This window comes from Cygnus atratus, chromosome 5 (assembly GCF_013377495.2).
Source record: "Cygnus atratus isolate AKBS03 ecotype Queensland, Australia chromosome 5, CAtr_DNAZoo_HiC_assembly, whole genome shotgun sequence".
Classification (NCBI taxonomy): domain Eukaryota; kingdom Metazoa; phylum Chordata; class Aves; order Anseriformes; family Anatidae; genus Cygnus; species Cygnus atratus.
Genome location: NC_066366.1, coordinates 21,425,677 through 21,448,194, shown reverse-complemented (window position 1 = coordinate 21,448,194; position 22,518 = coordinate 21,425,677). Strand labels below are relative to the sequence as shown.

At 39.9% G+C, this 22,518-nt stretch overlaps 2 protein-coding genes and 1 long non-coding RNA gene across 13 annotated transcripts in view; 1 reads left to right on the top strand and 2 right to left on the bottom strand.

The window, feature by feature from the left end:
- HEATR5A (HEAT repeat containing 5A) overlaps positions 1 to 4,507 on the bottom strand; it is a 64,484-nt gene extending 59,977 nt beyond the window's left edge. For 8 of the 9 annotated variants that reach the window (XM_035552080.2, XM_035552083.2, XM_035552082.2 and 5 more), the window contains exon 1: positions 4,421 to 4,507. The gene's annotated coding sequence lies outside the window, so the exon portion shown is untranslated. Of the gene's footprint in view, positions 1 to 4,112; positions 4,229 to 4,420 lie in introns of those variants that run through there. The other variant, XM_035552081.2, reaches the window with a different exon arrangement.
- A 36-nt stretch (positions 4,508 to 4,543) lies between these two features.
- Positions 4,544 to 13,563, top strand: LOC118250756 (uncharacterized). Of its 2 annotated transcripts, none has more exons than XR_007708313.1 (4): positions 4,544 to 4,640; positions 5,891 to 6,010; positions 7,271 to 7,341; positions 9,052 to 13,563. It is a non-coding gene; the product is annotated as an uncharacterized LOC118250756 (long non-coding RNA). The 2 variants fall into 2 exon arrangements; XR_004779529.2 differs by having other exon boundaries at positions 4,580 to 5,031.
- Positions 13,564 to 13,715: 152 nt separating this feature from the next.
- On the bottom strand, positions 13,716 to 22,514 carry DTD2 (D-aminoacyl-tRNA deacylase 2). 2 transcript variants are annotated; one of them, XM_035552111.2, is made up of 4 exons: positions 19,093 to 19,109; positions 18,646 to 18,712; positions 16,049 to 16,118; positions 13,716 to 14,071 (listed from the first exon to the last, which is right to left on the bottom strand). In XM_035552111.2, coding segments are annotated over exons 1-4 (465 nt in total). In that variant the 5' UTR covers positions 19,095 to 19,109; the 3' UTR covers positions 13,716 to 13,745. The 2 variants fall into 2 exon arrangements, with proteins under 2 accessions (XP_035408004.1, XP_035408003.1); XM_035552110.2 differs by lacking the exons at positions 18,646 to 18,712; positions 19,093 to 19,109 and adding an exon at positions 22,326 to 22,514.
- Between the last annotated feature and the right edge of the window lie 4 nt (positions 22,515 to 22,518).

Here is a 22,518-nt window from a genome sequence, read left to right as displayed (position 1 = left end):
GGTGCCTGCTGTGCCTCAGCATACGTTCACCTCTCCATACACATTTTGCGTTCTGCAGTGCTAATCATTCTTGCCCTCTCACTCAACAGAAGAGAAGTTGAGAATTTCATGCACCCTCTCACTGCTTGCTTTCATATAACTTCAGAGAAAACAGAAACAAGTCGAGGACATTTCAGCCCCAAAAGCACTGCTATTCTGAGCTGATTATACCTTTTTACAGGAGAACTACAAAGTGGTTATGAAACAAACGCCTAGTCTTTAAAAGCACAAACACACACGTGCTTGAATTAAGCAGTCATCAGTCCCATCAATGTGGATGAAGTTTCTCCCTGGCATCAAGCAGACTTGATAGCTTTTCATTCAAAATTAATATCCTGCCATGAGAAGGCAGGATTCTCGCATTCGTTGCAAAATATTTTGCAATGTCAGACAAAGATATTTTGCGAAGATATTCTGCAAGGATATTTTAGAATGCTCTGTTATATTGGTCAGCAGTGGGAACTGTGAAGCCAAGCATACAGAGGATGTGACTAACAGAGATGTTCAACAGCAGTTCACAAGAAAAGGCTAAAGACATTTCAAAAGCACACCCCAGAGCACATGGAAAAAGAATACTAGGCCACAAAGAAAAGGTCCAAGATTTTAGGACTTTTAAATCAAGCAGTACTGTAAATATTATTATCAGATTTTAAGTGCACTACCACGTGAAAGACGTGTGCCAGAAATTAAATCTCACAGCTGAGTACTCATAATGCACACTCGGTGTTATGAAGGGATTCAGTTCCACTCACAAATCAAATTTTCTTCCTTCTAAAATAAAAATATGTATGCCCCCTTGCATCACATGATTATCCAAAATAGCAAAAACCAATGAAGAATCTTACCAATGAGTTGGGCAAACAGCAAAAAGATATAACAGATCATCACACAACCATCCGTTTTCTCTAATTACTGCTGAAAATTTCAGACCGGAACAACTGCCAGTCATGTTGTAAGCAATTATTCAGCTTAGAAACATGATTCCGACATCAGAGATGCTGAAACAAGATGTCTCTCTTTCAGGCTCACTGGGTAACTGTTCTGAAAGAAGCAATTTGCCCCAGGAAAACGATGTATCTATCCCTATCAATGAATATTTGGCAGCATTTACACAGGTACTTACTAAAGATGTAATTCAAGTGCATCTTCCTACATTGCACATGCCATGCAGATTTTCCCGTTTTCACAGAACATTTGATACTGTGCTAAAGAACAAATATCACACAGCCCAAACGGCACTTTTGGTGATTCTTAACTACTTTCAACCATGTTGCAAAACCAAAAGGCTGTGTTTTGATGTTTTGTGAACAAAGATGCTCACACAAAGTACTTGTTTACTCCCATAGGCACAGATCCAAAGTACTGGCTCTCTAGCAAAATGCTTAACAAATGCTCTTGACTTCCAAATTTCAGAGACCTCACCCACTACCTGAATAAGCAGTAAAGCTTAAATGCAATAAAAACCTAACTGAAATCTATCAGAATCCTTGTTTTGGGCTTACTGTTTCAAAAAATATTCACACAAGGAATGTGACCACCCACAACCCTCATACATAACAGTGGCATCGATACGAATCACAACACAATACGCATTTGCTGAAGTGTGAAAGAAAGGACAAGACAATGTCTTCTGGGAATGCTGAATAATTTCTGTGAAGTTTTGAGGACAAAGCTTGATACAATGAGAGAAAAAAAAATAGCCTGGAAAATGTGCCTGGAAATACAATCACCCTTTTAGCAATGCAAAGTATTCAAGACATTTTGAAGACACAGCTATTGGAAAACACTCATTCACCGTGTTAAAATGTCCTTAGCATTTGCTTCCATGTTTATTATAATCGCTTCAATCTCTATCTCCACCTGGCAAGAACTAGTCCAGGAAACAAAATAGGAGAGCTATGTTCAGTTATTGAGAAATGGAAACCAGCCATTTCCTGAGCTCCGCAGCAGGCTCTGTGGCCCACTCTTCCCCCAGCACCCACACCTCCTGACTAGTTGGGTTCATTGCTGAAAGTTTAAGTGAAAAGCTAAGCTTGCTCCACTACAAGGACATTAACATTACTTACTTTTCACGCAACCTTGCAAACTACATCTAAATAATTAATAAATGCTTCTAATAGTTCAAAATAAAACCCTGTATCATATCTGGCAAGGCTGACTCTGACCAAGTGAGTTCAGAAGATTTTTTTTTTCCACCCAAAACCGGTCAAGCTTCAAAAAGCAGTAACTAACTTCAGTACAAAAGCGAATACAATGTGTTGTTTTTATTTAGTGACAGGTTTGAAAACTCATGTGATAGCAAGGCAAGTGCATAAAAACCAGAAAAGCATAAACAGTGACGCAAATCCTATAAATAACTTCAATATGTCTGAACATGGCTTTATTCTTGACAATGTTGTAGATGATGTTGTTTATTGAATACAGCTAAAATACATCAACCTGAATATACTGACATGTTTTTCTCTCACACTGAGGGAAGTTTTGTGAAATTAAATTCTTTGTTAAACCTTTATATTGACTTACAGTAGGTAAAGGTTGATTTTAGCTACCAGTTTTCCACTCAGGTCAATGCTGAGTCCAGTATAACTTGGCACTAAATTAAACCACAGGAAATTTTTTCTAAACATGTCCTGAAACCCTGGAAAAGTGTATTTATTTTTCCTGAACATCATGATGGCCATCACAGTACTAGGTTATTTAGCACCACAACTAGCCTTCCACTGCACTGAGATACACCGACATAGAAATTTAGCAGCAGAAGCCCTCACAGGTGCAGGCTCTGCAGGAGGCCTTGTTTGGCAGATCAGAGGCCGCAATCAGGGCACAAGTCACCGACAGGCAGCACTGCGACGGCTCATTCCCTAGATGCTTTAAATGTCTGCTCCTCAAGGAAAACTCCCAAACCAGCTCACAAAAAAAGAAGTGTAACTGCACAAGGATTTCGCGCTTTTTTTAGTTTGCAGTGTACAGTTTATGTCGTTTTTAAAGTCCTGCTTCCTTAAAAACAGCCAGAACTGCAATGGTAAGAAATGAATAGCACAAACATGCCACAGCCTGAAAATATCGTTGTGAGAAGGTGTTTCTAACCTGCTGCTTCATCAGGAAGTTCCTCATTTTAAAAGAGACAATATCCTGCATTGACCAATGAAGTTTTTTACAATCTGGGATACAAAACCAGTCAATAACTCCGGTATTTTACTGGCAATATAACCAACCCTGTGTTCAAGAATCAAGGACGTTTTTCAATTTCTCACTAGACTCAGTGTAACATTAAACTGCCCTCCCCCCCCCCCCGCCCCCTTTTCATTGTGTCAAACCATCAGGAAAAGAAAAAAAAAAAAAAGCAACCAAGCTTCCTTCAGTACACAACCAGAAATAATGTCATCTGTGTCTCAATTGTTATTTCACACTTGAGTTCAGGATATTATATACCCCATGAAACACACCATGTAGCACAACACCAACACACACGAGGCAGCTTGACTACTACTGAAGATGGAAGAAAAATTTCTGGCATGTAAGATTAAAATAAAAGTTCGATGGAATTTACACTGACAACTACAAACATTTAACCCCGTAAATATTAACCCAAACTTAAATGCACATATATATAAATACACATTACAAACAGTGAATCTGAACTCCTAAAAATATCAAAGTTCGTGTCTGGAAGCACCGAGCTGAACTCATCTTTTTGCCCCCTCCTCCTCTCTCATCCCCCATCCACCTATATGTCACTAAGCCTTAGTCTTACTTCAAATAAAGGTAAGGTACCAGTTTCTCTTTCCCTCGTTCCACACTGTCACACTCGTGCACCTGTACAGGTTTTACTTCTCCGCACACGTTTTTTTGCCGGCTGTGCTGTGCAGACGTGCTGGTTGTCCCACCTGGACAGCCAGGAACCCCAAAACGCCAGCAACAGCATTCTGTCCAGCTTCCAATACCGCCGCCCTACTCCCAGCCCGTTCTCAATTAAAATAACCTTTAGGAGACAGAACCAGCCCCTCGAGCCCTGCGGGGGCAGTGCCCGCTCCCTCAGTGCCGCCCCACACACCCGCAAGCCGCAGCCTCACCTCCTCGGCCCCTCCTCGGCACCCCGGCCGAAGCTGCAGCGACGCGGCGGCCCCCCAAGCCCAGACCCAAAAGGCTGACAGCCTTCCTCTTCCTCCTCCTCCTCCTCCCTCGCCCCTCTCGCAGCCAGGGGCGGCCTCCCAGCGGCGGCGGGCTGCCGGGGCGCTTCCCACCGGCAGGCCTCGGCCAGCCCCAGCCCCCGCCGCCCCCTCGGCGTTTGGACCCGGCCCGCCCCGCCACCGCCCCGCTTCCCCCCCGCAGCCCCCGGCGGCGGCGGTGAAGGCTCGCCCCGCGGCCCCGCTGCCGGTACCTGGGCGCAGGGCCCGCCGCCTGCCTCCCGCGGGCTGCCCGCGGGGCTCGGCTCGGCTCCGCCCGCGGAGGGAGGGCGGAGGGGGGCGGCCGGGGCCGGCGGGAGGGAGGTGCCGCCGCCGCCGCCTCGCAGGGCGGCGCAATCGGGGCCGGAGCCATCGAGCTCCGCGGTCCGGCCGAGAGGGCGGGAGCGGCCCGGGCAGGGCGCGGGCGTCACTGAGGTAAAGCGGCCGGGCCCGGGCCGAGGCGCTGCGAACGGGATAGAGCTGCCGCCGTCCTAACTCCTGAGCAGGCAATGGCGATTTTATTGCCTTATTTATTTATTTAGGATAGCTGTCTCACAGAGCTGTAGAGCTCTGTTGGTCCTGTTGAGATTTACAGCCGGTTCTGGTCAGCATCTGTCGTGACTGCTGATCCTTGCTTCATGGCGAGGGCTGGGGCTCCTTCGCACTACACCAGCACAGTAGTGACATCCAGTTTATAGTCTGCATCATTTATCAGGCGTAACACATGCAAAAGTCACAATTACACACGCGTTTCACCCGTATACATTTGACCCCAGACCAAGAGCAGATCCCAAGTCACCGAGTCATTCTGCATCTTACTGAGGAGGTGAGACAGACTCTTGTGGGTGTCTCCCCTGTTGTGCTCTACTAAACAGCTATGCCAATTGAAGGATGTTGTTATATCATAGCGAATTACTTTCATCCTTGGAATTTTTCATAAATGAGTTCACTGGTTACCTGAAAATTTCTGTTCAGGGAATGTTCTTTTCTGATCTCTGTCTTCAAAGTTGAAGGTCTGTCACACTAAAGAGAAAACATATCTTAACCATTTTTTAGTTAAAAAAATAATCTTATTATGGTTTTGTAGCTCACACCCAGCTGTGTCAAGATATCTATCTCTATATATACATAAGATGTATATATATATATATTGCATTCCACCAGCTACCTTCTAGAGCAAACTAGCAGACAGACCTGAGGTCCAGTTTCTGCTGGCAACAAGTTACTTTGGTGGTAGTAAGATTTTCTGGTTTTAATTCCACAACGTCAGCTGCTGTTACAAAGCTGATGAAGAAAATAATGCCTTCTGGAATTAAAGACTTTTCAGCTGGATAACAAATCTTAGCAATGACCTTTTATCATATTATTCTCCCAGTACAGCATTGGTTAAACTGAGGAGGGGGAAGCTAAGATTCCTTTCCACAAACTAGGTTCTCTGGAGCACTTTGAAGTGGTGCAAACCACTGTGGGGAGGGCATAATGCCTGGGATACATAAGCGTAGGAGTCAAAATAGCGTCTAGCCCTTACATAAGCTCAGAAGTTCATCTTCAAATAGATTCAAGGTGTAGAGTTTCCTTACAGTGTAATCCTACATGAACATGTGCATTCAATCATGCGCATTGTACCACTAAGGAGTATTTCAAAACGTGTTATCACAGAACTTCCTGGTTATATTCTGCTGCAGATTTAAGGGCACCAGCCTGCATTACCGTATTTGGACACCGGTTTCATTTTTGCCGAATTGCCTGTGGTGAAGAAACATGAGCACTGATGCAGCGACCTTTTACAAGAAATTTCTGCCAATGTATGTGGTAATGAAGAGTACACGAATGTCTCATGCCTCAAGTAGGAAACTATTTCCATAGTATATTTCACAGAAATCAACTCTACAAACTCCTGCTGATGTAAACGTGTTCACCCCTAGTATTGGAAATAACGTATGCCCCCAGAAAAGAGTTATTTGCTCAGTTAACCTTATTTTGATGAGAAGATGAGTTGCTGCTGCTCAACATAAAGTGATCTGTCATTTCACTTGTGAGAAAGGTCAAGTAAACAATTTCTATTCAAAGACTGTTGGTGCTATGATGTGTTCAGTAATAAACTCCAGAAAAACAAAAGGTGCTGTCTCTGACATTCCTGAGGTAACAGAAGGATCTGGTAATGCTTGTGAAGGGCTGACTGTGTGTAGATCATAAACAAAAAAGAACCCATCTAGAATAATTTTTAGAAGATTATTGCTGTTACTATTTCTACTATTATTCACTCTGTTGTGGTGACAAGCAGAGACCCACTCAAGATTAGCATCTCATAATGCTAAATGTTACATAAGCATAGGGCAAGAAAAAGCATCACTCAGTGAGAAATAATGTTGCTTAGTTCTTCCCAAGAATCATCTCTCCCAGACCCCAATATGTGTGATATCAGCTCTAAGGAATGCTGTTATAATGCCAAACTGACACAAATCAGTTGGAATAATGAGGAACAGTGATGCAGGGTTCTCCTTCCACATCAGCTCTGGATACATCAGCTTTAAGACTGCTTTGTGCCAGCAGTACTTTATGAGGATAACAATCTCCATTTATTGGTTTTATAGCTAACCTCGATTCTTTAATATGATTTTTCCTCCCTAAATTGGTCAACAAGAGTGTTAACCATGCACTGATTCAAATTAGCATCTACATCAGCAGTAATGCATGTTGTTTTTATCTTTACCCTTTTCAACCTGAAATTATAAAAAAAAAAAAAAAGTGTTATGCGTTTATAGTGTTCTGTTCTAAAACAGGCAAAAATAGGATAATTAAATGTATTCACCATGTATTAATTCAATTCTCCCTTTCTCCATTAGTCCTGACTGAGCTTCAATAGCAAATTAGTTAATAAAATAAGCAACTGGCAAATAATTGCAATGCACAAAACTGATTAGTCTTCTCATTAGTTAGTCTATTTTGGTAAAGTGGGTTGAATGATTTAGAGCATGAATCAGTTCTGCCAGACAAATTTCAGTCATAGTAGAATATCTATGCAGTCACATATGCCTCTAAGCAAAATATTTTCTTTCTTATAGCTTTATAACCCTCAGTGACTACAGCGATAGAAAAGAATGTATTCCTTTGAATTCAGTGGGACTGTGCAAGGGTGAGTAACAATCACAGGACCAGGAGCCTAATTTAAAGCAGATGAAACATCACCATGTAATTACATAGCAAACAAAACCAAGTTACATTATATTTTAAAGTCTGCAAGAAAGAATGTAATTATAAGATTATACATATATTTGTACTTTATTTTTGAAATTATAAGAAATTATACAATGTACCTATTTAAGTACAGAATCAGACCATTAAGGTTTGATCCTGCAAACAGCTACACCATCAGCAACAGGCAATTAACATTTGGCTTTAATCTGAATAAAAATACTAATGTGCCTATGAGCATTGTAACATGCACAGTTCTAGAACTGCTGTAGCCATTAGTATCCATGGTTGTCTGTTACTGCTCTCTCAGTTGAGACAGTAACTACTTAAGTGCTTTCAATCCCCATATTGAAACATTTACTTCCCTAAAGTAGAGGTCTTCTGAAGGTACATAGTCAAACTATTGGATTTTTTCACAAAGTCTTACTTACGAATCTTTGTGTTTTTACAGATTGAATATTTAAAATAATATATGGTTTTATTTAATGCTTAGTTACTTCCAGACTTCTTTTTGTTCCCAGCATAGTCACTGTTCGTACTATCACAAAATACAAGGTCTGAATTTCTGTCAAGCAATTACACAGTCTTGGTGTTATTCTTAATCCTAAAATGTAAATAAAAGTAATATGCAGGCCTAGAAAATATAAGATACTGCTACCAAAATGGAAGTGTGAAATAAGGAAGGGAAATGTGTCCTATCAAAACCATGGCACATAAATCTCAAACAGTTCAACATATGAATAAAAGATCAGTCTTCTTTGGTAAAAATGAATAATATATATATATTTTTTGTGAATTTTAAATACCTGAAGAATGCTGGATAAAGCATTATGACAAGAATTAGCTGCACATTAATAGGATCCAAATATGGTTTGCCAACTGATTATTAAGACCTCCCAAAAACCTTTTGCTTTCACTGTTAATCTAGAAACCATGTTACAACCCCTTTTCTAATGGAGTACATCTAAATAGCCTGAGTTCTTCACTCGCATTTTAATACATATTGATGTAATAGGGCACATACTGCAGCACTTACACAAACAAATACAATTAAAGTGAATAGAAAGCAATCTTAAATTCACAATAACAAGACATGCAGAAACATATATATATATATATGTATCTGAGTTAGATCAGTGTGATAGGAAAACCATTTATTTGCATTTCCATGCTCAGTAGGTAGTTTCTATTTTAGAAACAGTATAGAGTTGTTTGTAGTGATACCACACAGTTCACTGAGGTACTCAAAGTGCTCTGTGAATGTTAGCTCAAGACACATTTATAAGGCAGAGGCTAAGGCCAATTTGTGTAGCTCCAACGAAGATGAAGAGATGTGAGTGCACGCTGCATTCCAAAGCAACAACAGGAACTGAGGTGATTTTTTGCAATTGGTATAAGAGGAAAAAAGCGGTGTTTTTAAACATTTTTTTCCTTGTTTTCACTCTGTCTTATAGATGGAAGAAGTGGAGCAGAAAATTGATTTGCCCAAAGCCACACACTGGCAGTAATTGAACCAGTGGACAGCTCTGGTTTAAGAAGAAAACGCGCAATACAGTCATATAGTTTCAGTAATAACAATGCAGCTAAAATTGTTATACATGTGCTACTAGAATCTACCTGGTGTTACATGTATGCTTTCACCACCCCCCAGGTTCTCAAGACTGATGGCTTCCAGGAGGCGGTGAGAGTGTGCAGTGAACCATGAGCATCCAGAGACTTGTGCCACGGGACTGAGAACTTGGTGTTTATGGTTTCTTCTTTCTCTCCTTCTCCTCTTTTGGATTAACCTGGGTCTGTTTTTACATGCTTTCAAATTAGGTTTTTGCCACCCAACACTACGGGGACAGGCAGCTTCTTTTAGGGACCCTTGGCAGAGTGAGGCCTGGCCACGGGGTTGAGGTTATAATTATAATTTATAATTACAAAAGTAGCAATCAGCATAGCTTATTGTTATTTACAATTTTTATTGATCAGCATAGCTTATTGTTATAAAGAATTTCTAGTAATTAGTGTAACTTTCTTGTTACCTAGAATTATTGGGCACCCTGACTTTTTAATCACATGGACCCTCTGCAGATTGGGTTAAATTCTTAATAATAAACTCATGATGCAATAGTCACAATCTAGACTCAGAATTCAGCTAAAAGAACACGAGTCATTTACTCAGTCCCCAGAAGAAGCAGACGATCCTGGAGACATCCCTGACCAGCAGGGGATCACAGGTTTTACAGTCCACCAGCAGTTCCAGTCTCAGTCCTACTTGAGACGTGCAGCTTCTTGGATTTATAGGCAGCGTCTCACGTGCTGTAATGCTTCTCTGTTCTGTAACGGGTGTCATCACGTCTGGCAATCCAGCGCCTTGGTGTTAACACTGATGGACAAACGACCTCATCACAATGCCGACAGGAGGCTTCTCTGTTCTGTAACAGGGATCACCACATCCTGGTGACAACCCTGGTGGGCAAATGTTTTTATTACAATGCCAAAAAGAAGGGGAGGAAGCCGGGGTATTAGGTGACCAGTCACCTTACATATAATAGACATTTGCCTTACAAAATGGCATTGGTTATGCTAACCCTATTACCAGGTGTCTGGAGCAGGGGGTACTTGTCACAGTTTTACACCTTCCTTTTTCTTCACTGGCCTGCAACTACATATAGTGCATTTTATTTATGTTAGATACTTGTTCTCTGCTCTTGTTTTTACCCCTAAATTAGTTTTGTCCAGCTCCAGGTCTGCATTTTTTAACTGCCAATTGGCAAGTTGTTTATAGCCTTAGCACCTCCAGCGCCAGTCTGTGCCCCATCCATCTTAGCATCCATGCATGTACTCCCCTCTGCTGCACCTGGTGTCTCAAGGTCGCTGCTATCCTAACGGGCCTTTATTACAATTTCACATTTTGTTAGAGTCATAAATATATAATTCTACACAGAATAACTTACTGTTAATAGCTATATAAAAACTGTGGTTATTACCATACAAAGCAAAGTAAAACAAATTAGCCATAGTCTCCTGTCATTAGAAAAATTGTTACAGCAAAATCAAGTAAGACCAAAACTCCAAGATCAGCAAATTCAGACAAAGTAAAGCTGATAAGCCTCCATCCAGAGGTTCTGTAAAATCAGGACAAAGGACCGTTAGTAGCAAGTTAGTAGCAAGGACTACAAGGACCGCAAGGACTGTTAGTAGCAATAGCAATACTGTATTACTGGGCTACATGGTGTCATAGAGGCCCCAATGACACACAGATTGCAGAAACATGAAATTAAGCTAGCTATTGCACCAAATCCAGAGATTTTAAAAAACTATGCTTTCAAGTGTGGATGGATATCTCCATAGTGATTCTGTTTTCCAGAGCAAAGTTGGTCAATTAATACTAGCAGGAGAGATTCATGGACACTTGCTTAAGGCATTCAGGTAAAATGCTAAAGATTCCCAGATTACACAAAGAAAAAGAAGGGTCTGTTTAATTTTAATTAAGTACAGATGGTTATTACCTTGCAATTCTGGACTAGTATTTTTATGTTGCATACTGTATGTAACAATAGAGGTAAGGATTTCCACAAAGGGCACAGGAAGGAAGCAGGAATAGTGCTGACTCAAAAACGAACTATTGCAATCTCAACTCATTGGTTTTATAAGAGCAGTCCATAGTCCATGCATGCTCAGCTCACACAATCTGGGTGTGCACACTGCAAACAAGGTCATAAAAACCTGACAGAACAGTCCCTGATGAACTGGGAGGCCACGCTAGAATAGCATAATGACTACTCCTTTCACAGTTTATTTTAAGGAAGTGTGAAATATTAAACATCTTACAGAATAAATATTCTCCAAGTGTAGAACAGGATAGTTATTTGAGCTTCTGCCTAGTCATAGAATAAAGACTGTTTAAAGAAGTGTGCCATGTCATCTGTTTAACGCATATATTCATGTCAGAAAGTAATGAGCATTTGGCTTTGAAAATATAATTTTAATCAATTTCTTCATCAGTATGGTCCATCACGTTGTTCAGAAATGGCTTCTTTCAGTAAATGGATCGTGAATCAATAGTAGATATAAATAAAGCAGTACAAAGGGCACATCATTCAACAAGCTGCCAATTGTTGTTGCAGAAGATGGCAGAAATCAGTATCCCGAGATGGATACACTACATCAGAAACTGGCAGATAATACACAAAGACACCACCTTTTAACAGAAACTCAGGATTTCTTTTCTCCTAAGAACTACTGAAATACACGTCAAATTTCACGTGTTTTATATGAGACATCGGTCCAAGATGGAGTTTGGTCTGAAGTCTGTTTTTCACTAAACATTTGCAAGCTCACCCCTCTTAGAAATTGCAGAGTTCTTGAAATATAGAGAATGAATTGTCAGGCTGCCAAAGATCTTTCTGGAGCCAATAAAAAAAAATATCTGCAGGCTTTGTATTATACTTCAAAGGATCAGTTATTGAGATATACCAATAACTGCAATTCCTGTAAAGTGAATAGTGGTGTTAGTCAGCAATTTTTAGGATTTGGCCCACAACAGAGAGAGGAATAAAAACAGTTCTCTCAAGCAGACAAATCATAAAGAACTTGTATTAGTTATTCATATCAGGACAATCTTATTTAAATGCCTCTAAGAAGAATTTAGAATACGATTCGTGTTGTGTCTGTCATAAACGTTAATTATTAATGAATAAATACGTAATCTGGGACCTAGCTAATATTTCCAGCCCATTTATGTGAATAGATGTTTTCAACTGTGAGAATACCCAGTGCCAGGAACTGAACATCCTTAGGTATTTCAGAATTACTAACTGTACACATTATATTAATCTGAAAAATCCTATTACTCTCGTATCAAAACTATGAGCTTTATACCCGTTCAGAGAATGTGATTCTCATAGTATAGCTTGAGCTTGCAGATTACACCTTCAGCTATGTTTTATTAAAAATAAGGATAAGGACAAAATATTTGTAAATACTGATCCACAATGCACAAGCAAGCATGCACACTAAGCATGAGGTTTTACATCTTTTCCAGAATAATTTATTTTTAAACTGGAATTCTGGATAATTGCTGTAAACCATATAGATGTCTAATTTCACTTTGAAACCTTTTAAATTACTGACTTAAAAAAACGTGATGCAGTAGCAAAGGAGAAACTTGACTCAGGTTAAATACACTTGAATCAGTTTTGAACTTGCCATGTTTTAATGTAACCGTTTTGTTCTCACTGCCTTGTGACACAGAATTTGCCATTGCTATCTTAATGCCATCTGTTAATAATATTCATTACAATACTGCATAGGGGTCAGCTGGGACTAGGACCCCAAATGGGCTAGCACAGTGTATATAACAAATATAAGCTCGTCTGTGCCTCAGGTTCAGTATATAAAAAGGTGAAATGACGTAGCACAGGCAGAAAGAACAATGAGACGATGGCATATGTTGTAGCATTTTTATTTTTGTCTTCATTTTAAAATTCCAGTCCTTTTCCTGAGGCTCTGTTATGAAAGAATTGAACAGACAACAAGATGAAGGTAACAAGGACGCAGAACAAGTTATAGCAAGCAGCCCGTCAAAAGCACATCTGAGGACATTCAGAGTGCAAACTTCCAGAAAACAATTCAGTGGTACTGCCCTGACTTCAGTTTCTAGATGTGCCTCGCTATTTCTTACTGCCAGGTCTGTATAGGCTGTCTTATTCAGTCCTACGTTTAGTCCTACTGCTACCTGAAAGTCCTGCCTCTACATATGCTGGATGAGGGGGGGTAGCCTTTGATATTTAGTAGCTACTATCTGAAAGGCTAAAAATTCAGTGAATTTGTGCTTTCACTATCTTTGTGAACTAGAAAGCATTTCTATTTTATAGATGGAAAGCAGAAAGGCAATAATTAAGTATCTGACTCAGGAAATTGGGTAACAAATAATTACAGCTACAGCATTCTTTCTTTTTAATCCGTAAACTTCCCTTCCTCAAGTGTACTTTACCACAGCTAATACAGTAATATTTTGTCGTTATTTTGAAGTAACAAATGTATGCACAACCTTACTAGTAAAATTCCTTCCAAAAAAAAAAAGGCAAAAAACCCTTCCAAATGAGACATTTTCATTGGATCAATCTTAATTATTTTAAGAATACTTCAGGTGAGTATATATATAAAACACATGCTCATTATTGCAAAGCAGTCTAAGGCATCCTTCTATTTAATGGGATTAGTAACACCAGCACAGATGAGTGAATGTCCTTCTTACAGTGTATCTCCCAAACCATTTAAGTACATTAATACTTAGAAATGAAAAAAGACAACAGTTACAGCCAGTACTGTATCCCGGATATCATTTATTTTTTTTCAGAATTCAACCAAATGAGTGTAAGGTCCATTTGTATCCAGTTTTAACACCTGTCTGTTTCCATATGTGCCATACTTGACAAGAACACCTGCTTCCATGCATTTGGCATTGGCAGCCAGTTCCTTTTCACATAAAGTCACAAACTGAGAATAAAGTTCCAGCCCTTTTTCTTTTTCAATGTTTGCATGGTACTGCATCTTTCTTCCCTTCAGCTTACCACCCAGGGTAGCCTGTGGTATGATGAGCACGTTGCCTGGTAAATCAAGGACAGATACGTACTCTCCACTTTCATTTTCACTTAATTTAACATTCAACAGCGTGTTGACTGCAAATAAAAATAAAACAAAAATTAGTGGAACTAAAGTAAATTAACCTGGACCTAATATAACATCATAAAACAAGATTTAAGATTCATCAAGATACTGCAAGATAGGACAAATGATTGAAGTAAAAGAAGCTAACAGAACAGAAACACGGACAGTCGAAAAATACTATTAACCAGCTAAGATGTCAGAGTATTGTGAAGAATATGAAGGATATTTATATGAATACAATACATCTAAAGAGTTATTTGAGGGGGACGGTGGCTGTCTGTCTGAAATCACATAGTTTATTATAGTTGGAGCTCCCCAAAGGAGCCCGGAATTCAATTAGTGACCCTAAATAAGTTGTGTGGTACTCAGGCAATAATTACAGAACTCTGTACATTGTAGGAGATAAGACCATCTTTGGTGCACTCTGGAGATGTTTCTGTCCTGACTTTCTTTTCATTCTGGCTGGAGTAGTTTGCAGCCGGATCCAACGTCTAACTGATACTGCTGAAGCCCCAGGCTCAGCACTTAGGTCTCATGTGGAGTGCCCTTCAGCCTTCCACTTGGAGATGTGCAGGTGTCAGCTTGTCTTTTGAGACAGGAGGCAGGCAGGAAGGTCAGAGATGCAATTTAACCCATAAACTGCAATGTGTAAACTTGCAAACAGACTTGTTGCATTTATTAGCATCATATTTTCCAGTGTTTTTACAACAAATCAAATAATTCCCCCCAAATGTCCTTCAACTCTTTAAAACCTGTGAGGGTACTAGTCATCTTATTAAAGTCTAAATGACAACAAAAACTCATTTAAACAGTTTCAAAACATACTAGGAAAAAATATTCCATAAGACAGACTCACACCTAAGGAGGATGGCGGTAGACGAATCTCTTAATAGGAAACAGAACTTTCTTTTACTGGCCTGTTTCAGCTGCCACACAGCTGAAAAGGTGATTATTCTGAAATATCACCCACATGAAACTCTCACAAGCACAAAATCAATTTTCATATCATGCTGTTTTAAATACAGTCAAAGATTTCAACTTAGTTTAGCACCACAGAAAGACTGTGCCCTTGAACACCAAGAGCTGCTCTCAGCATTTTCAATAGCACCTGTGCTTGCGCACTGCCAGGTCTTTCTGCTGGTCCCAGCATGTAGCCTGAAATAGACTACTGTTATATGACCTTCTGTGAAACCACCACTATCAGCAAGCCACAAAAAAGGGGCATTTTTATGTGGAACATGCATCATCATTGGATTCTCCAGGTGACCCAGTGCTACTGATGGAAGAAAAGAGGGTGAAGAAATTAAATAAAAGTTAAAAAAAAAAAGAAAAAAAAAGTCAAAACTACATTGAATGAAGGCAGACAAAAATCACTACCATTTGACCTTATTCACAGCATCATCTCCACTTGAATGTAAATGTTAAAGTGCATGCAGAGAAGACAGAAAGAATACAGATATTGCTGTTATCACTTGTGAACCAGAAGGCTGCACTGGAAAGACTAACGGGGTATGCAGTATCTCTGAAATGAGATGGGAAGGACAGTTTAGTTATCCACCCAACTCCCCCTACTGGCTATACTTTTAAATATCATGCACATACACTGACACCGGAATTAAAATACCTCTTAAATCAAGCCATGAATTACTTGGAAACAGTCTTCTCTAAGTTCAGTTCTGTCCTGGACTGAAGCTGTTGCCTGATACATGTAATATGTAAAACAGTAGGTGTTGCACTTTCTCTGCTATCACTCTGTGTGAATTGATTTTCTAACAGGTTGATCATGAGCAGGCAGATGGAAAAAGAGATACAGACAGCTGTCAAATGAAATATGACCAACCAAGCTGTTCTTTCAGCCAGCTGATTGATTTGGAGTGATGCTATTTGATGGCTTTTTGACTTCTAGTCTAAACTGTTGCTGCCTTCTCTGCCTTTATCACTTAATTCTTTTTCAAGCAGTACAAGAATTTATAAGGGTTGTATCATACCAATTTTTGGAACAAGATCTTCATCAGCACCTTTGAAGAAGCATAGGTAGATAACAAGCCCCCTCCGGATCTATGAAAGATTGCAGAAAAATATATCAATGTTTCTCACTGCCCACCACGCAGGCTTATTATTTAATCTGGTATAAAAAAATCACAAAACTACATGACGACAAAGTTCCCAAAAGCAGTCTTAGTTACTTCCTATATCTTCAGGCATCAAATTTACAGGCTTATGGAAGCTTACGAAATGCATGCTGATTATCTGCACAACGCTGCTACACACAATTGAGCCAATTCATTAGCTCCATGTGAAGCCAAGTTTAGTTAGAATGTAGCACACACAGTATTACTGTACACAAGGTGACAAATGAATTAGAGTAATTAAATACAGAATAGGAAATAATTTAAGATTTTTATCTATTAAGCATACAGATAAAATATTTTTGAGTATGAATTATAACTATTTCCAAATATGAAATACGACAAATACCATGGGATTTGTCATTGAACTGTATTATATTTTGATGTTAAAACTAACCCAGTACAGGATAATTCTGACAAAACGCAAAGTCTGTTAATTAGATTTAAATATGATGACCAACAATTATGAAGCTGTTCAGAACATTATAAAGTTATCAAAAATATAATTTATCAGTCTGGGTGAAATCTTCTTGATGAAACGGGACCTTTCCCCTGATTTGTACAGAGTAAAGGATATGCCACATCTTTAGAATTCAAAGAGATCAGTTTTAAGAGCTACCTGTTTGAGGAAGGAATTAGGTCTGTACTGAGGAGAAAGCATAAGGCTATTCCTTGGTAGCTTTTTTACTCCCTGGTTTAATTCACAAAGAATACATGTGCCAAACTGTGCTTTATTAAGATAAATGATAGGCTTTGCAGCCAACAGCAATGCTGTGTCATGACCAAGTATATGTGAATGTTTTAAGCTCTTTGGGAAAAAAAAAAAAAGAAACAAAACAAAAAAACAGGAGGCATACAATACCCACATGCGCTCAATATCCAAAATAACCCCACCCAACCCTCTCACCACTGCTTTGTCAAGAATAAGTATCCTTACCTTCCTATCAGAAGGAAAATAAATATCAGCTTATAGTAACTAAGAAATACTACCTAAGAGATACTAACTAGATTGGGGCAGGAAGAATTCATTACTGTCAATGTTATCGAAGTAAAATGATAAGAAATATGAGGAGTTTCTTAAAAATAAAAAAAGAAAAAAAAGAAAAAAAATCTCAACACTTTCTCTTCCTTTCTCTTTTTATTTACTCTCTCTCTTTTCTTTGAAAGATAAAGGTTTTTGGTAAGGAAAATTATACACATGAGGTTTATCCTTTTGTTAATGTGGAGATTGAACAAAACGCTCAAGGCAAAGACTGATGAGAGCTATGCCTTCTTAACTATTTTTCTAGTTGCTAACTTCTGGAAAAAGAGAATATTCTTTGTAGCTGAAATGTCACACACAGAGACTCTCTCGAAAGCTATAAATGGCTCCTTTCAAAACTAATTTCAACTACTGCGGAATATTATACAGCTTTCCATTCCCAAATGATTGCCATATTTCATAAACACTGTAAGAAATTTGATGGCCTGAACCTCAAATGGCATTTCAAACTCTCTCTTCAAATTAAGGAGAGAAATACAGGCTGCCAAAGGTTAGATAGTCTTATATATTTAGCTAAATGTTAGTTCCAGAAACAGACTACCATCAAGATATTAATAAAGAATAATAATGCACACATACCTACTAATAAAAAAATCTTTATGAAGTTGGTAAAATACATTTACATTGTATATATCTTACCACTAAATTAGAAATAAGCAACTATGCTATACTGCACACCTCACAGTTTATTCTATTTCTGAGACTTGTGATAGTCTCTGTACAGTTTCACATATGGAAGTAACAATATTCTGCAAGAAGCTCATTTAAAAAGACCAAAAGGTAAATAAAGTGACATTTAGAAGTCCTACGGCCAGATAGCTAGAAACTTTCATTATTTTTCAGCCTCTCTCACGATTAGCTGCCTAATCTTGAATATCCTTTTTATCACAAAACGAGACATATTGGTTTCAGTGTCTCACAGCAATTAGACAGGAGATTCTATTTTTATTGCATGTTTATGATTTCTAGAACACTTTGCAACCATGTTACGGTTGAAACTTATGGTTTAAACTGTGATTGAACACTATTTTCAACATGTTCAACCACATTTCAACCTCCTGTTATAGATATATTTTAAATTCTTTCATTTTCTTAACTGAGTAGATGTAAAATTGCATGCAATTTCAAGAGCTAACCTAACGTTAATGCATGTCAGTCCTCAGATCTTACACCAATGTTTCAGATGTCCTAAGACATCTAAGACATGTTGCCAGTTAAGGAACAGGAACAGGTAAACCTTTTGAACCAAAGCAAAACCATTGCCAATGCTGAAGGTCCTCTGTTACCTAATGAAGTCTAGCTGACAGCTCTTCAGAGCTATATTTAACTCCGTTAAAGTCAAGCAAAACAACACAAATTAGAAGGCTACAAATTCAACATGCTGATAAGCAAACAACCACTACAAAGAACTTACATAGTGACATGCAGGCAGTTGGGCAGGGAAATTGTGCTGTGTGGATTTGCTGTTATCAGTAAAATGCCTACATAAATAAACCAGCAAAGCAAGTTACTCTGCAACACAGGCATTTACGATACAACTGTCCCAAGTAATCATCAGACCAGGCAACCTGCATCAGGAAGCGCTGAAGTACCCAGCCCCTATGGCCATCCATCCAGCCTCAGCAACCTCAGCTGCCTCCGAATGTCCTTTTTAGCTTTTTGGCAGGATCAACAAATAACTAAGACCTCCCCCCCCCCCTCCTAACATTCACCTGTTTTTCGCAGGAATTCATTAGCAAAACATAAATATATTCTGCAAAATGTCATCTCAACATGCTTTTCAGCGAAATGTAATGCAACTGATAACGAAAACAGAGGTGCTTTGCAATCCACAGAAAGCCAGTTTGCAAAACTAACTTACATGAATTATTCTTTGACATTTCCGTTTCCAGTTTAGAGTCACTACCTGTCGAGAAGCTTTATTCATACTTCATCCATTCTGCTGCATCAAAGAGAGACTGCATAATCTACCATGGGCTGGAGAACAACCTGCACCTGGTATTTTGCACCGTTTGGTATCTTAACCGGAAGACAAATCAGGGAAATAAGATAAGGGCGGGATGGGTTTCATTGCAGTAAGTGTACGTACTTACACTTTTTAGCTGAATAGTCATTTTACTTTTTTTTTTTCTCCCACAGTTGTGAAATACTCCAAATCTCATCTCATTCTTCTCCTATGTTTAGAAGGGGAGTTCCTTTTCTTTCCTCCAAAGTATTTTGCTATATACATAAACGTTTAACGGATCCTATCTCACCAACATTTCTCCATAAACAAGGCATCCCATCTCTGGTAATCCTCAGCAGGTCAGAAAAAGAGAGTCGTGAGAATATAATGAAGAGCAATACAGATATAATGTACACACCTAGCCTTCTTCCAGATAAAGAACATTCAGTCTAGAGTTCCTAAAGTACCTGCAGGGGTCTTTTAAAGCTCAGAAGCTATTCAAAACCACCTACCTAATGTGCTATTTATAGTACACGAGAAGTTTCTCAAGGTCGGGACCTACTTTTAAGCTGTTACAGGTCACTAGGCATACACTGGTTTACATAAATAATAATTTACAAGGTCCGTATTTCTTTATTTTTGGACACGTGCACATATATGGACAGTTGCATTATCCTGCGAGAAAGTGCAAGAAATAACAATTCCTTTTAATGACCTCTAAAGCAGTCATACTGAAAAAAACATGAAGTTTCCATAGCTTGTTACAACAGATTTCCCTTAAAAAAAAAAACAGGAGAGATTCATAAGTACCAATGACAAATATTATTAAATTTCATGTCTAAAAAATATCTGCTGCTCATGCTGGCCAAATCTCATGCAGATTCCTTCAGTGCGGTTACTTTTTTCAGCTCTATTACTTTCCCAATGATTTTGGTTAAGACATTTAAAATTTCAAGTAAGAGATATAAACAGCGTAAATCTGTTTAAATTATGCCATTAAATTACCGCCTCGTAACAGATTTATTCATAATATATAAAAGCCAAAACATATGCCTCTTTTTGGACAGTTGGAAAGACAGCAAGCACAATGACATTTCTGCTTTTACCTACAATTATTTCCAAGATTAGAAAGCTAGAAACAGGGTATTTCTAAAGTTAATTTACGCTGTGCTGAGCAACCTTCACTATATTCCTTATACTGAGAGGCTAATAAGGCCTTCAACCAAACATGACATCTGTGAGATGACACATTTTCTTTAAGCAAAAGTTCTGGCTTTCCAGACCAGACTGTACAAAGTAGGTCTTAAAGATCCATCAGCCTCTTTCAAACAAGGAGAGAAACATTTCAAGAACTATGTGAAAGTCATACAGTGGAAAGACCAAGGGACAGAAGTTTTGTATTTTGACTCTCTTCAGGTTTGTTGAATGAACTCATAAGCCCTTTAAACATACCACAATCTTTACCTTAAAAAAGTTATATGAATTACTACATTTAGCCTCTTAAGACAAAAGACCAAACTAAAAAAACATAAAGGCTAAATGGTTGAGACCTATATAAATAATTTATTCTAGTGTAGGTAACGCATAAACAGCGACAACAATGGCAGGACGCACCCCAAATGGCAGCCTTCACGCTTTGGTAAATAGCCCTGGCCACTACGTATGCTGCCTAGCCCTAGGAGTCTAGAGGCCTACCTACCTTCCCCAAAATATGACTATGGGAATAAAAGGGGAAAATTACAATGTTTCCCTCGAGCTTCATTTTTGGTTACTGGTCTGGCAAAAATAAAAATCAGAACTACTGCTACCGCAGTCATGTGGCCTTTCTTCTCTGAGTGCACAGTATCACACAATTAATGAGGTACAAACTCAGAGGCAGTTTTAAATCTTTTGTTGCAAAAGCTATTTTGCTACCAAAATTATACTGATTTACTATCATTATTTCATAAAACCACTTATATTATGAATTTAAAAAACACTTTTTGCCTGAAATAAACAAAAATAGACATCTCTCTGAAAAGAGGTTCACAGCCCCAAAAATCTTCCATTATCCTATTGTTAAAATTAAGCCTTTTTTTTTTTTTTCCTGATTTTTCTTTGCCTGGGTGGTGGAGAGAGAAGAGAGAGGTTTGAGGAATGACCACTGCTGCAGAGAAGACAGTGGCACTGAAGATCCACCAGGCACCTTGCTTGCTTTGACAGATGGATAGGGTATTTTCACATTCCAGGTTTTCCTGTTAGGTTTTTTCCTGGCAAGGTATTGAGGGTCTGCAGGGGTGGCCTCTGTAGGACGAGGTCACAGGCCAGACAGCCAGCTCCACAGCAGACCCACTGCAGGACACACCTGAGCCCACCTCTGGGAGACTGAATTTAAGACAGGGCAGAAAATGCCAGCGAGGGAACACAAACATCACAGGAGTAGGAGGTGCTCCACGGTGGAGCAGCCATGCTCCTGAAGGGATCCCCATGCTGATGTGTAGGAAAAGAGCAAGAAGGAGTGGTAGGAGAAACCGATCCCAAGCTGCCACGTCCCTTGTCCCGTCGTGAAGGCACTGAGCGTAACCTGTGCTGACAACACGTGGGTAGGAGAGGACCCAGGAGTGGAGACTGGGTGAGGTGTCTGAAATGAAATTTAGCCTGCAAAAAGAGGAGGGATGTCCTCCCGTGTGTCCAGATGTTCTTTTTTTTTTTTTTTTTTCCTCCTCCCAATACCCAAACTGCTATGCGTTTGATAATTATCACATTACCAAGCTAGATCCCTTTTGCCTATGACAGCAACTGGCAAGCGATTTCCCCGCCTATTCTGACCCACTAGTTTTCTCTCTCCCTTCCTCCCTCCTTGGGCCAGGGAGCTGCTATAGGGCCACCCCTCGCCCTGGGCTCGCTTACACCCCAGAAACTCTCTGAGGGATGAATTTACGCAGAAACAGCCCACAGGTTTTGAAGACAGAGACAAAAAGCCAGCCTCGTGAGGCTGCAGGGCAGTTACCACGAGGATTACACATCTGATTGACCGCGGCTGGCGAGGAGAAGCGGCACCGAGAGCTGCTCTCTGCCTGGAGCGCCCTCTCTACAACCGGCCTCATCCTCTCGCCCTGCCCGCCACCGGGGGAAGAAGGGCCGAGCCCTAAGCCTTGCGAGCCCATTACCTCCACCCACTCGGCCTCGGCGCCGTTCTCGGGCGGCCGCACCTGCAGCCGGGCGGACAGGCATTGCTGCAGCATGGCTCGGGCTAGCACCGGCCGCGCCGCCGCCATGTCGGGCCCGGCGTCCCCTGGCGAGAGGCGGCCGGCGGCGGGGCGCCGCATGAGGGCGGTGGCGGCGGGGCGCGGCCCGGGGGCC

Coding starts and splice junctions, on each gene's coding strand:
- DTD2 (XM_035552110.2), bottom strand. CDS start 22,484: ATGCGGCGCCCCGCCGCCGGCCGCCTCTCGCCAGGGGACGCCGGGCCC. Junction 16,119..22,325: donor CCGAGGCCGAGTGGGTGGAG/GTAATGGGCTCG, acceptor AATCTTTCATAG/ATCCGGAGGGGGCTTGTTAT. Junction 14,072..16,048: donor AGATCTTGTTCCAAAAATTG/GTATGATACAAC, acceptor TTTTATTTGCAG/TCAACACGCTGTTGAATGTT.